The sequence below is a fragment of the Halichoerus grypus genome, chromosome 5 (genome assembly GCF_964656455.1).
Source record: "Halichoerus grypus chromosome 5, mHalGry1.hap1.1, whole genome shotgun sequence".
In the NCBI taxonomy this organism is placed as follows: domain Eukaryota; kingdom Metazoa; phylum Chordata; class Mammalia; order Carnivora; family Phocidae; genus Halichoerus; species Halichoerus grypus.
Window position 1 is genome coordinate 118,007,826 of NC_135716.1, and position 12,505 is coordinate 118,020,330.

The following is a 12,505-nucleotide window of genomic DNA, read 5'->3' on the forward strand; positions in this document are numbered from 1 at the left end:
AGAGCAGCTTTGCCTGTTCTCCAGAAGTAGTACAAATACTCAGTTGTCCAAAAAGGCTGGAAAATGATGATTTCTACTTAATTGAATATTCTAGCCAACTCCAAGTTTGCATATACATGATGGTCATTTTTGGAAAAATGAGAATAAACTAAAATATGCAACACGAAATTAAATTAATTTTCAATGATTAAAAGTCATTTCAACACATTGAAATGTTAACAAAATGTCAGGATTACAGAATTGTGAGTGATTTTATTTTCATCATTTGCTTTTCTAAAATATTCTTTTAAAAAAGTATTTATTTATTTATTTATTTACTTACTTACTTACTTAAAGTAATCTCTACCACCCAACATGGGGCTTGAACTCATAGCCCTAAGATCAAGAGTCGCATGCTCTTTGACTGAGCCAGCCAGGCACCCTTTTCTAAAATATTCTTAGAGTTGTATCACCTTCATAATGAGTAACAAAAAGCATTTCAGGATTTGCAGGGCTTGGAGGATGGGCTCTGGGTCATCATTATGACCACCAGTTATTGTTGAACAAAACTGAGGGGGAAAAATGGTTTTCCTGGTTGTTTTGGTTCTGGATAAATGGTCATGGATGCTGTAGACATTTATTTTTTTTAAAGATGTATTTAGGGGCGCCTGGGTGGCTCAATGGTTAAGCGTCTGCCTTTGGCTCAGGTCATGATCTCAGGGTCCTGGCATCGAGCCCCACATCGGGCTTCTTACTCAGCAGAGAGCCTGCTTCTCCCTCTCCCTCTGCTGCGCCCCCTGCTTGTGCTCTCTCTGTGTCTGTCTCTTTCTCTCTCTGTCAAATAAATAAATAAAATCTTAAAAAAAAAAGATGTATTTATTTGAGAGAGAAGGCTTGTGGGGGAGGGGGAGGGGGAGAGGGAGAGGATCTCAAGCAGATTCTCTGCTGAGTATGGAGCCTGATGATGTGGGGCTCAATCCCATGACCCTCAGATCATGACCTGAGCCGAAACCAAAAGTCAGACACTCAACTGACTGAGTCACCCAGGCATCCGCACTGTAGACACTTAAATTTTCAATCACAAGGAAGTTTTCCTAGCCACACACAGAAAGACCATATACCGTTAATGGTCAAACTCACTGGGTCACAGTGAATTTCAATTCTGATCATAAAACAGCTTTAAGATTTTTGTTTTGCTTTATTGGAGAAATAGGCAATTGGAAGATAGGATCTAAGTTTCATATACATTAGATAAAAAGAGAAGAAAACAAATATGGTATTAAATTATACATATGTAAATTCGGTAATATATGTGTTTTTCCCAGTGAATTGCTGTTCAAATTCTGGATCATCCCCTAACTCCTACTCCTAGAGAAACGTCAGAAGAGGACTCCCGACCAAGAAGTATTAATGCTTGTGTTGTTGTTCTTCTGTGGAATCTTGTACAATATGCGGTTCTGTTCCACAAATACAAACAGATTTGACTCAGTTTTCTTCCAGTTATAACTAGATTATCCTGTGGACACCTCAAGCCCTGATACCACATCTAACACATCTATATACCCCAGTTCTTGGCACACAATTGGCATACTTTCCTTCGGCCAAATTGAATCCTTAAGTTTAAGAAAAACTACCAATCAAAACATATTACAGAATGTTGTCTAAATTAATAAATAGCTGGGGGAAAAAATCTATAATTACCTGCCCATTTATGCAGCCTCCAGCAATGATATTAGGGTCACTTGGACAGAACTTGAAGCAAAAGATGTCATCTGGGCTCTCCAGCATTAACTAAAGTAAACCCCCCCAAATTCAAGAGAGAATGAGAAAACCTATTAAGATCATAGTGAGAAAATAATGTTAAGACAGTCGAAAGTTGAATTTTATAGCCGTCCGTAAGAAACGTGGACATAGAGTCCATTCCCAGAATGCCACCTGTGGATGGAAAGTTGCCTCTGCTGAGTTTTGTGAACGTTGGCTATGTGTATGAGAGAGGTAGGTTCTCCAGGAGCCCAGGTCTCCCCTTCCTCCACCCTCCATGGGTCATTGCTGGGAGGTGTTACAATTTTTTAAAACAAAAAGACTAAGCTTAGTGTTTCTGAGAAGTGTGAAGGTAAGCTCTGTGAGGACAAGATACTTTTCTGTTTTGTTCCCTGCTGTCTAGCTAGTCTGGCACAGAGTAAGCACTCAAAAAGAAAATGTGTTGAATGAGAAAAGATAGAAGTATTGCCAGTGATAATATTTCAAATTTTAAAATAATACAGGACTGAGAAGTGAACAAGCTCAAGTATTGGAAGGTAAGAAGGAAGCCCTGCAAGGAATATACCAGTGTGAAGGAATAGGTATAGTAATCATGTTTGGCACCTGTGCTAATGTGTTAGCACCAGGCAAAATACGTGCATGGTTACTGTTCTTCCTTAAACATGACCATTAAAAATATGGACCCCAATGGGGGCGCCTGGGTGGCTCAGTTGGTTAGGCGACTGCCTTCGGCTCAGGTCATGATCCTGGAGTCCCGGGATCGAGTCCCGCATGGGGCTTCCTGCTCAGCAGGGAGTCTGCTTCTCCCTCTGACCCTCCTCCCTCTCATATGCTCTCTCTCTCTCTCATTCTCGCTCTCTCAAATAAATAAATAAAATCTTGGGACGCCTGGGTGGCTCAGTCGGTTAAGCATCTGCCTTCAGCTCAGGTCATGATCCCAGGGTCCTGGGATCGAGTCCCGCATCGGGCTCCCTGCTCCGCGGGGAGCCTGCTTCTCCCTCTGCCTCTGTCTCTCTCTCTCTCTGTCTCTCATGAATAAATAAATAAAATCTTTAAAAAAAAAAATATGGACCCCAGAGGCCATTGGTTTGCCACCACTGAGCTAAAGTTTCAGACTGGAATTAGAGTGAATCATCTTTGTTTATTTGGTACTCTGTGGCTTCTAGAGAAACTTCTACTTTTAAAATAAATTAAAAAAAATATTGTCCTATAGTTTTGATAGAACAAAGACAAAAGAAATCATTTGCATTATTTCTTTAAGAAATTATTTGCTTGTCTTTTAAAGCTAGTCTTCAAAATAAAGGAGAGGGTCCTTTTTTCCTCTTCCTAATTTGCGTTCAGCCACACTTCCATGATGTGGACTGGAGAGTAATCCTAGTCCACTAGAAAATGTTAGAAAACCCCTACTTACCATTTTTGTGGTAATTAGGCTGATAGGAAAGAACTAGAGATCTGTCATTTTGATCTCTAGGTCTATAATAATTAAAATACTAGAATCTATTATAGTAAAACTGCCTGAATTCAGATAAATTAGGGAAGAAGTTAGGAGGAAAGGCTAGGGCTTATTAGGGAAATCCTTGGATATATAATACTTTATAGAAACAAAATATTTAAGTACATTAAAAAAACTTAATCTAACACTATAAAGCACCCTCCCCTAAGCAAAACTCTTTTTGAGCAGCTGATAGAAATAGAACCCTGTGGGGCAAACCTAGCCCTCAGACTTGTTTTATTTGAATTGTGTGTTTGGTTTGGTTTTAGTTGAACTATTTAAAAATTGGGAGATTTCACTCAAAAAATCTGATCTGGATTCTTTAAACCAAGTAAGACCACCTGGCAACAAGAGAGCTGAAGAGTAGTATCCCCCAGATGGGCTGTCCGCTCTCCAGGGCCATAGTCTGCACCCCTCCCCATTATTTCCCACACAGGCATCTGTACTCATCACTGTCACCTACTGGTGATCCTCAGAACTGAGGAAATTCATGTGAAATTAAAATCTATTTGCATTTGAACAAATAGTATTTAAATAAAGCCCATGAAAGTGTTTGCTTTTTAACAGTCCTCTTAAAATCGTTTCTGAAAATAACATGTTGATTTGTTCAATAAACCTTTTCAATAAACTAAGTGTAAACTTTAGTTTTGCTCAAATTGATGACAAATTCTGAATGGAAGAAAGCTTAACTTTACCAGCACTTACCATATTAACTGGTTATAAAGTACTTTGCAATTAAAACTGCTAAAGATAAATGTGAACATAGTTTTCGAAATGTTTAGACTACGTGGACACCTCTCCTTAATTACCTGAGGATGTATGGGATCCGAGAAACTCCAGAAAAGAATCAGTGATGGTTGCAGCAACAGTTTACCAGAAAAGTGGACTCTCTCTTCAAGGGAGAGTCGTACAGCCACGGACACAGCTATCAGGCCTGATTGAAACACAATTAGAAGTTAAAATCTGCAGCAACGGTACATAGAGAAATGTTTTTAGGTTTTGCTGCTCAACGTGGTCACTATTCATTTCCATTTTGATGAAACTTGAATAAATACATTCAATAAGAGACCAAGAGTTCTCCTAGAGTTCTACTGGGTGATACGGTAGCCAGTAGCCACATGTTGCTTATTTAGCACTTGAAAGGTGGTCAGTCCAAACTGAGATGTACTGTTAATATAAAATAAACAATGGACTTCAAAGATTTAGTATGAATTGTGTGTGTGTGGGTGTGGGTGTGTGAGAGAGAGAGATTGAGAAGGGCCACTGCGGGGGAGAGGAGGAGGAAAAAAGAGGGAAAAGACCTTTTTCTCTTCGTGGTTCCATCTGCATGTGGTTCCACCTGCACTGGGTCCCCCCTCCCTTGGCTGCTGAGTGATTTAAGGGAGGTGTGTTTCCTCTCTTGTCCGTTAATCAGATAGGAAGAGCATGTGAAGGGAGGGGTGGAGGGCGGGAAAAGGAGCTAGCCTTGGGAGTCCCAACAGGCTGAGGCAAATCCAGATTCAGCACTGCACCGGCTAGGTGGCCTGAGCCGTCACTTCCCTGGCTTGAGCTCTGGTGCTGTCCTTGTAGAGACCACAGTGAGGTGCTGGGAGAACACAGGATGGCAGGGGTGCCGAAAATGCTCGGCGGGTGCACTTTGCAGCTGGAAGTGGTCTTACTGCAACTGAGAAACTGAGCTAGTTTGTCATTTTACTAGAAAAGCCAGACTATTTCTGTGCCATCACAAAAGAGAACCACTGTCCTGTTCATCTCACCATAGATGGTCGGATGCCACGAGACGGAGGTGATCATCTTCTCTGTCAGGTTATGGAGGTCGGTAAAGGACTGGTACTCTTTCAGGTGCGTATCGGTTTTGTCTCCAAAGGAGCTTTCTTCTTCTGCCAGGCACTTCCAGTCATCAATAAATGTGTTCATGATTTCATTTTGCTGCAGGGCTATTTCAACACTATTTTGTTTAAAAAAGCAAACAAAAAAACCCCAAGACATTGGATTTTACTATTCAATGACAGGTCTTTCAGCAGATCCTCCTTCATTTATATGGAAAGAAAAAAATGTTCTCAATTATATTTGGTAACTGACGATTACCCCCATGTGAAATAAATTCCTTAAGAGAAAAAAACCTCATAGCTGTGTGCTACTCAGAACTTCTAGTGCCAGGAGGCTGTTAGCTGATGGCCTGGAGCACCTTCGTGATCTACCCGGGCTTCCAGGCTGAGGATGTGCTCGCCCAGGCCCATAACTGAGCTTGCAGCTGCAGGGACACGGGGCCTGCCCCGCTCTGCCTCCTGCCGGACTCCTCCCACAGGCCGTCTTCCCGCTGGAGCTCCCTGCAGGGGTTGGCCTAGACCTTGCTAGCTCTCCTTGCCCAATCCTGATTCCTTTAAAAAAAAATTTTACACAGCGGGACGCTCAGTAAACCTCTACTTTAAACTCGGTCTCATTCGCTTCCTGAAAACCCCAAACAGACAGAAAAGGCAATTTTCTTAGCCATATTCACATATACTGAATGTTCATATATACTAATTACTATACAAATATATCATTAGGATTATATATATATATATTTAGGGTTATGTATTAATCAGGATTAGAATATATATGTATATATTGTATATATAAAATTTAAAATAAAAGATTCTCAAGGGGAGATTTGGAGGTTAGAAGTGTGATGTGTGTGTGTGTGTGTGTGTGTGTAGGTGTAGGTGTGTGGTAGTGGTGGTGGTGGTTTTAGTTATCACAGTGCCTGGGAGGTACTACTGTGTTTAATTCTATTACTAAACCTGCAATGCATGATACAATCCCTCAAGAATTATCCTGCTAACAAGGCTAATACTGCCCTTTCAAGAACAATCTGAGTGCTAGGCTCATCTCTTAGTAGCCTAGGGCCCTGACTTGACTGGCTCCTGTTTTAAAAGTTACTATAAGAGCTCCAAACTCAGTGAATACTCGAAAGTGCTGGGAACCTAGCGCGTCTCTCCCAACCTCCCACCCCCAATCACTTGTCCTGTGCATCTCTTCATTTGGCTGCTCCTGAGTTGTATCCTTTACAATGAACTGGTAAGAGTAAGGAGAGCACTTCCCTGAGTTAAATGAGTCATTCTGGAGAATTATCAAACTGATTTATAGCTGGTCAGTCAGAAGCATAGCCCCCCTGGGACTTGAGACTGGCGTCTGAAGTTGGGGCAGGCTTGTGGGACTAGGCCCCTTACCTTGTGGAGTCTGCACTAACTCCAGATAGAGAACTCCAGAGAGTTAGAGAATTGATGTGGGAGAGGATACTATTTGGTGTTGGGGGAAGAAAAACCCTCGTTTGGTACCAGAGGTGGTATCAGGAAGAACTTGAGAGTCCCATTTTCCTGCTTCTTCACATGGTTAGAGACTTTACACATTTAATGAAAGTGGTTGTTATAAATGATATGTTGTAGAGACCTGGATTCTCTTTTTTCCCTCTGAAAGGTGAAATTTGTTCTGGACTCAAACTCCAAATTCTATCTTCTTTGTATAGAACAACAGCTGAAATCTCTGCTCACTTTTTCAGCTTCTAGATGCTGGTTGTTCTGGACTCCCCGAGAGCTTCCCCTAAAAATGAGCACTTTAGTCTACAGCCTAGGATCTGATTAGATATTTTAGGTAGATCTGGGGTGTTGGCTTATCTGGGGCTCCCTTCCTTCTATGACTTTCCCCGGACTATTTGGTTATTGTACCACCCACAGACCGGTCACCTGAGCCTCCTATGGATTAGGCAATACTTACAGAAAAGGCACTGCAAACTTGCAAATCTCATCCTTCTCCCCTCTAGTTTCTGCTAACTTTTGGTCACTCTCCTGAGCCTTCAAGTAGTTGTGTCTATGTTTGCGTATAAATATTGTTTTTTAGATTTTCTGTTTTCTGTGAGTTTGACTAACGTATTTCACCGTTACTCAGTCAGTCACTTGCTTATGATATGAAAATGAGGTATATTCTTGAAAGAAGCAGTACCATAAACAAAAAACAAAACAAAACAAAAATTGCTGTAAGTTTCTGTCATGTTTATTGCCCCTGTATATGCTTGGTTTGAAAGCTCAGCTCACTCACAAGGCCTCTGGAGCTTTCCCACAATTAGGATGTCACCCAACGTTTTACCCTAATGACTGAGGGTCCAAATAGCTTGGTTTTTTAATAGGTATGGTAAGCTGAAAGAGTGGTTCTTGAGTATGAATCTCCTCAAATAAGAAAAAAAAAACCCTCCTTAGACAATTAAATATAAACTCTAAATATTATAATAGATACTCCTAAGAATGTAATTAAACAGGGTGACCTTTAATACCTCTATTGTTAAGAATTAACACTACCGTCCACTGCTTAATTGGGTACTCTTGGTTAAATTGTTCTTGTATTTTACCTTCCAAACTAGGACCTTGCTACTTAAAGTGTGGTCTATGGGCCCCCAGCACCATCATGACGTAGAGTTTGCCAAAAAAGGAGTCACAGACTCCATCCCGAATTTACTGAATCAGAGTCCACATGTTGACAAGATACCCAGGTGATTCACATGCACGTTTAAACACCCACGAGGGCTAGCTTCGCAGCCTGGAGCTTCAAGTAGAAGCATTTGTTAGCTTTTTCAAAATCTTGTGGGGTTTTTTTTTTTTTTCCTGTTTCAGCCTAAATGAGAAAGAAATTCCCAAGAGACAAGCTAAAGCCAGGGCCTTTGATCTGATTTCCTGATTCTTCCCTCTCAGCCTGAACTGGGAACTAATTCACAAGGGAGAAGTGAAGACAGCACCTTTTCTCTGGTTTCCTGTTTCTTTATTTTCCTGCACTCCAGTTTCTGAGGGTGATGAAGTGGAGGCTGGCAAAACCGTCGTCTGAGTTAGAGCCTGTAAGTACTTTTTTTTAAAGATTTTATTTATTTATTATTTTAGAAAGAGAGATAGGGAGTGAGAGCTGGGGGGGGCAGAGGGAGAGGGAGAGAATCTCAAGCGGACTCCGAGCTGAGCATGGAGCCTGACTTGGGGCTCGATCCCAGGACCTGAGCTGAAATCAAGAGTCAGACGCTTAACCAACTGAGCCATCCAGGCGCTCCTGTAAGTATTTTTTTAAAGTTTTTTTTTTTTTTTAAACTCAAAACCAAATGTTTTTTAGTTGCTTTGAGAATCCCTTGAAGTTCTCTTTACTTTCTTATCATTTCCTTCTTTTGCAAATACTGCTTCCCTTAGGATCTTTATGGATAAAATTCTTTAAGAAAGAACTCATTTCTAAAAGGGCACTATTCCCAGATCAAAGCCAGCCTTATATTAACTTTTAAAAAATTGAATAAACCTTAAACAGTTTTAGAGTGGGAAACATGGCAGTGATATATTTGTGGGTTTATTTATTCTTGACCGGTGCTATTATAATTCCTGTGCCAATTTTCCTCTTTCTTACAGTTCTGGCTTCTTCTTCCCACATCTCAGAGAGGGAATTATAAAGCTGTTTACTATTCCTCTCTCAGTAAGCATGGTAACTGAAAGGGAAGAATAAAAACCAGGTCTAAAGATAATACACCATGTGGATAATTAAGAATTGGCTATAGGCCATTTATGGCTTTGAAATGGATTGTACACAGACTTCTCATTTTTAATATTCTTATCAGGAAAAATTTTAAGGACTAAATTTTGATATGGGGAAACAGAAACCTTAGGTTTTCTTGTTTCTTTCTCATTGCCCCACTGGAAAAACTATAGCATGCTTCCTGTAAATGAGTGGCAAATAGTTATGCACTCTGTTTTTCTGTTTTTGTTGTTTAGTTTTGTAGCCTAAACAGAAATACATTTGTCACCAAACAGACAAGAAAATGAGGCCTTGGTGATGGGTATTAAAGAGGGCATGTTCTGCATGGAGCACTGGGTGTTATGCACAAACAATGAATCATGGAACACTACATCTAAAACTAATGATGTAATGTATGGTGATTAACATAACAATAAAAAAAATTTTAAAAAGATACAATAACAAAAAAAAATGAGGCTTGCTTCAAAGTCCGAAGTACTCACCTGATTTTCATTTCCCCTAATCAACCAGCAGAGTCCACAAAACTGCAACCCCCTTTTTAAAACATTGAACCTCTGGCAATTTCTGGAGGTTTCATGGAATTCTGCCTTGTAGTGTGTCCCCTACCCTTGCCATGAGATATACAGTTTTTCTGCATGTTTAATATCTTCTCCAGAGACCAACTAGTACGGAAATCCTGTGAGGAGAGACTGTGTTCCCGCCTCTAGGTTTCTGGCTCTTTGTTAACAGCCACTGTGTCCCCTCCGCTCTCCAAGCTTTGATTCCATAGTCATTCTGGTGGCTGGCACAGGGAAATAGCAGGCAAGCTAGCTAAAGTATGACAAGTCAGCAAGGGACAGCTGTTGAACAGCTGTTAGTCATCAGGCATTGATGGAACATCTATCTTTGTTCTACGTTTTACTAAACTTCACAAGAAGCCTTGACCTGGAGTAAACAAAACTATACATACATAAAGTATTTTATCTAGTTTAATGCACTCTCTTTGCATCTCTGGTGAATTTTTGAACCAGATTCCCCCCAGACATGAGTAACAACTTTCGAGAGTTGTTGGAATTTTCAGGATATTTAAAAGTCTCAAAGAATTAATGGTGTTTTCTTAAAAATGCAAAAACTTAATATGGGCTATGTATGAATTCGACCAAAAAATTTTTAATTTTGGAAAGACATGGAAACCAACCTACAGGGTACACCTGGCAGACCTGTCCATCACTGGCTCCACTTCTCTGAACTCTGATGTTGACTGGATGAGACCTTGTCAAGCTCTTCTCTGGTTTAGAAACCCCAGGGTCCTATTAACAGTGTCTGTGTGTGTGTGTGTGTGGGGGGGGGGGGTTGTTTCTGAAGACAACTCTCAGATTCAGTAAGAGTGGCAGCAACACAGGAATTAGTGGCAAGGGATAAGATGTACAAAGGTACATGTGAATCGAATTCAGGTTATCATTTACAAAGATCATCATCATCATGATCATCTTCCACATCCCCTGCATCCTCATCTTTGCAATCTTATACAAGTTAATGAAGCTAAGAAGGGGAGTAGGGAGTGGAGAAGAAAGACTTAAATAAAAGAACCAGGGTAAATAGATGTTAATTTGCCATTAGGAAAACATCCTCACACACTCAACTGCATACGTCTCGCAGGTGAACACTGGTGTGGCCCTAGCTTGGGAGGTCTAGGATGTTGCCTGGCAATAGAAGGAAAGACTGAGAATGTTGTCACATGGTCATGCATATCTGATAACTCTTCATACTCTCTAACTAGACACCATGGACCGAGTTGCTTTTTAAGACCTATCACTATAGGTACACATACACATTTTGTTTTATTTTAAAAATTTAATAGACAGTTCTTACCTTATACATGTGTTGTTAAGAAAGTCACTCAAAGGCTTTGATTGTCCAAATGTCTCTTTTTCCTCCTCTGATAATTCTCTTGGATAATATTGTGTAATGGCATTTTTGGGATATGTCCTAATATATTAAAAGAAAATCAAATACCAAAAATTAGAACAAAGGAAAGTAAATATAGCTTGTGACAGGTCAAAGGTTTCTTTCTGTAACAGTAATAAGATACTATTTTTTATTTAAATTCTATATATTGAATTTTTTCTTTATCCTAGATAATTGATATTAACTGCCTTTTTGAAATACTTTGAGTATTTATGTATTTGTTTCCAACATAATCAAGAAGTTCTTATTTTTTAAAATTTTTATTTAGATATTTTTAACTTACAGAAAATTTGTAAGAAGGATCTAAGGAACTCTCATACACTCTTCACCCAGATTCATCCGCTATTAACACTTTGCCACATTTGTTCGTCATTCTCTTGCTCTTCATTTCATTAAATCAATGTTTCTTAACCAGTGCAATCCTACCCCACCCCCACACCCTGGGAACTTTTGGCCACATCCAGGAACATTTTTGGCTATCACAACTGGAATGTGCTACCGGCATATAGTGAGTAGAATCCAGGGATGCTGTTTAATACCCTACAACGTACAAGACGGCCTTCCATAAAAGAGGATTATCCAGCCCAAAATGTCAGTAGGGTTGAGACTGAGAAACTCTGCTCTCTATATACAAAACTAAAAACAATTTACATTTCAGCAGTGATGGCAACGTGATCTCTGAGAGAAAGCTTATTCCATCCAGTCTGCCCTCAGTGCTCACCTGCACCCTTGAATATATCCTGTTGCATTTGGGCATTGGCACTCTCCCCCGCTAGACCGGGTGAGCTCCTTGATCTTAGGGTAGGGGGCTATAGAAAGGTCATGTGTCACAGTCATTAAGAGTGTGTACTCTGGTGACACACTGCCTGGTTTTGAAGCCTGATTTTATCACTAACAAGCCTTGTGACCCCAAGCTAATTATTTAACCTCTCTGTGTCTGTTTATTCATCTTTAAATGAAATTCTCAAAGTAGCTGGCTCCTAGAGTCATTGTAAATTGAATGCGTTAATACATGCAAAGCTTTTAAAACAGTGCCTAGCCCACTGTAAGTGCTCAAAAAAATATTAGGTTGTATTTAATCTGTGTTGGATAAATGTTAGTAAAATGTCTCTGTGAGAGGCAAATATATTAAGTGAAGAGTAATGAAACAAAGCATAAAGAGAGTTTTATGTTTAATAAAGAATTCATGCTTTTTTCTCCTAAGTAGCCCAGTATCCGTAGCATAAAGCAGAGTGCTGGAAAGAAAGAATGTTGGTATTGGAACCAGAGAGACTTGGGTTCAAATCTTAGCTTCACCTCTTAATTTTTAGCACACATTAGTATCCTCTAGGTAGGATTAAGTAAGAAATTACATGGCACCTATGGGTTTCATCCATGAAGCAACATGACTAAATCACTCTTATTTTTTCAATGTGATTTGTTTTGGTATTTCTTAGCAGATCTATTTGTTATTGCTTCAGATTTAAATTATGTTCCAAACATTGAGCTTTCATTTTTAACCTGGCTTTGCCTCAGTTTCTTTATTTGTAAAATGGGGATAGTGCCTACCTCAGAGGGCAGTTGTGAGAATTGAGTTGCTGCATGCCAAGTGCTTAGAAGAATGCCTAGTGTGTGGGAAGAACACAGTGAACATTTGCTTTCACTGTCGTCCTCTTTGAACCTCACCTTTGATTTTTTTTTTTTTTTTTAACTTCCACCACAATTGTTATCTGTCAGCCTCTCCACCCCAGACTAGCTACCTTTCCTGATTTCCTGATCTTGGTAAGGAGTACCAGCGTTCTCCCAGCATCCTAG

The 12,505-nt window shown here is 40.0% G+C and overlaps 1 protein-coding gene across 1 annotated transcript in view; it reads right to left on the reverse strand.

Moving 5' to 3' along the window:
• DNAI3 (dynein axonemal intermediate chain 3) overlaps positions 1-12,505 on the reverse strand; it is a 70,329-nt gene that overhangs the window by 37,640 nt on the left and 20,184 nt on the right. Inside the window, exons 8-11 of the mRNA XM_036064727.2 lie at positions 10,616-10,732; positions 4,987-5,177; positions 4,042-4,166; positions 1,681-1,770 (exon numbers count right to left, since the gene is read on the reverse strand). Coding sequence (XP_035920620.1) covers positions 1,681-1,770; positions 4,042-4,166; positions 4,987-5,177; positions 10,616-10,732 — 523 coding nt within the window. The remainder of the gene's footprint in view (positions 1-1,680; positions 1,771-4,041; positions 4,167-4,986; positions 5,178-10,615; positions 10,733-12,505) is intronic.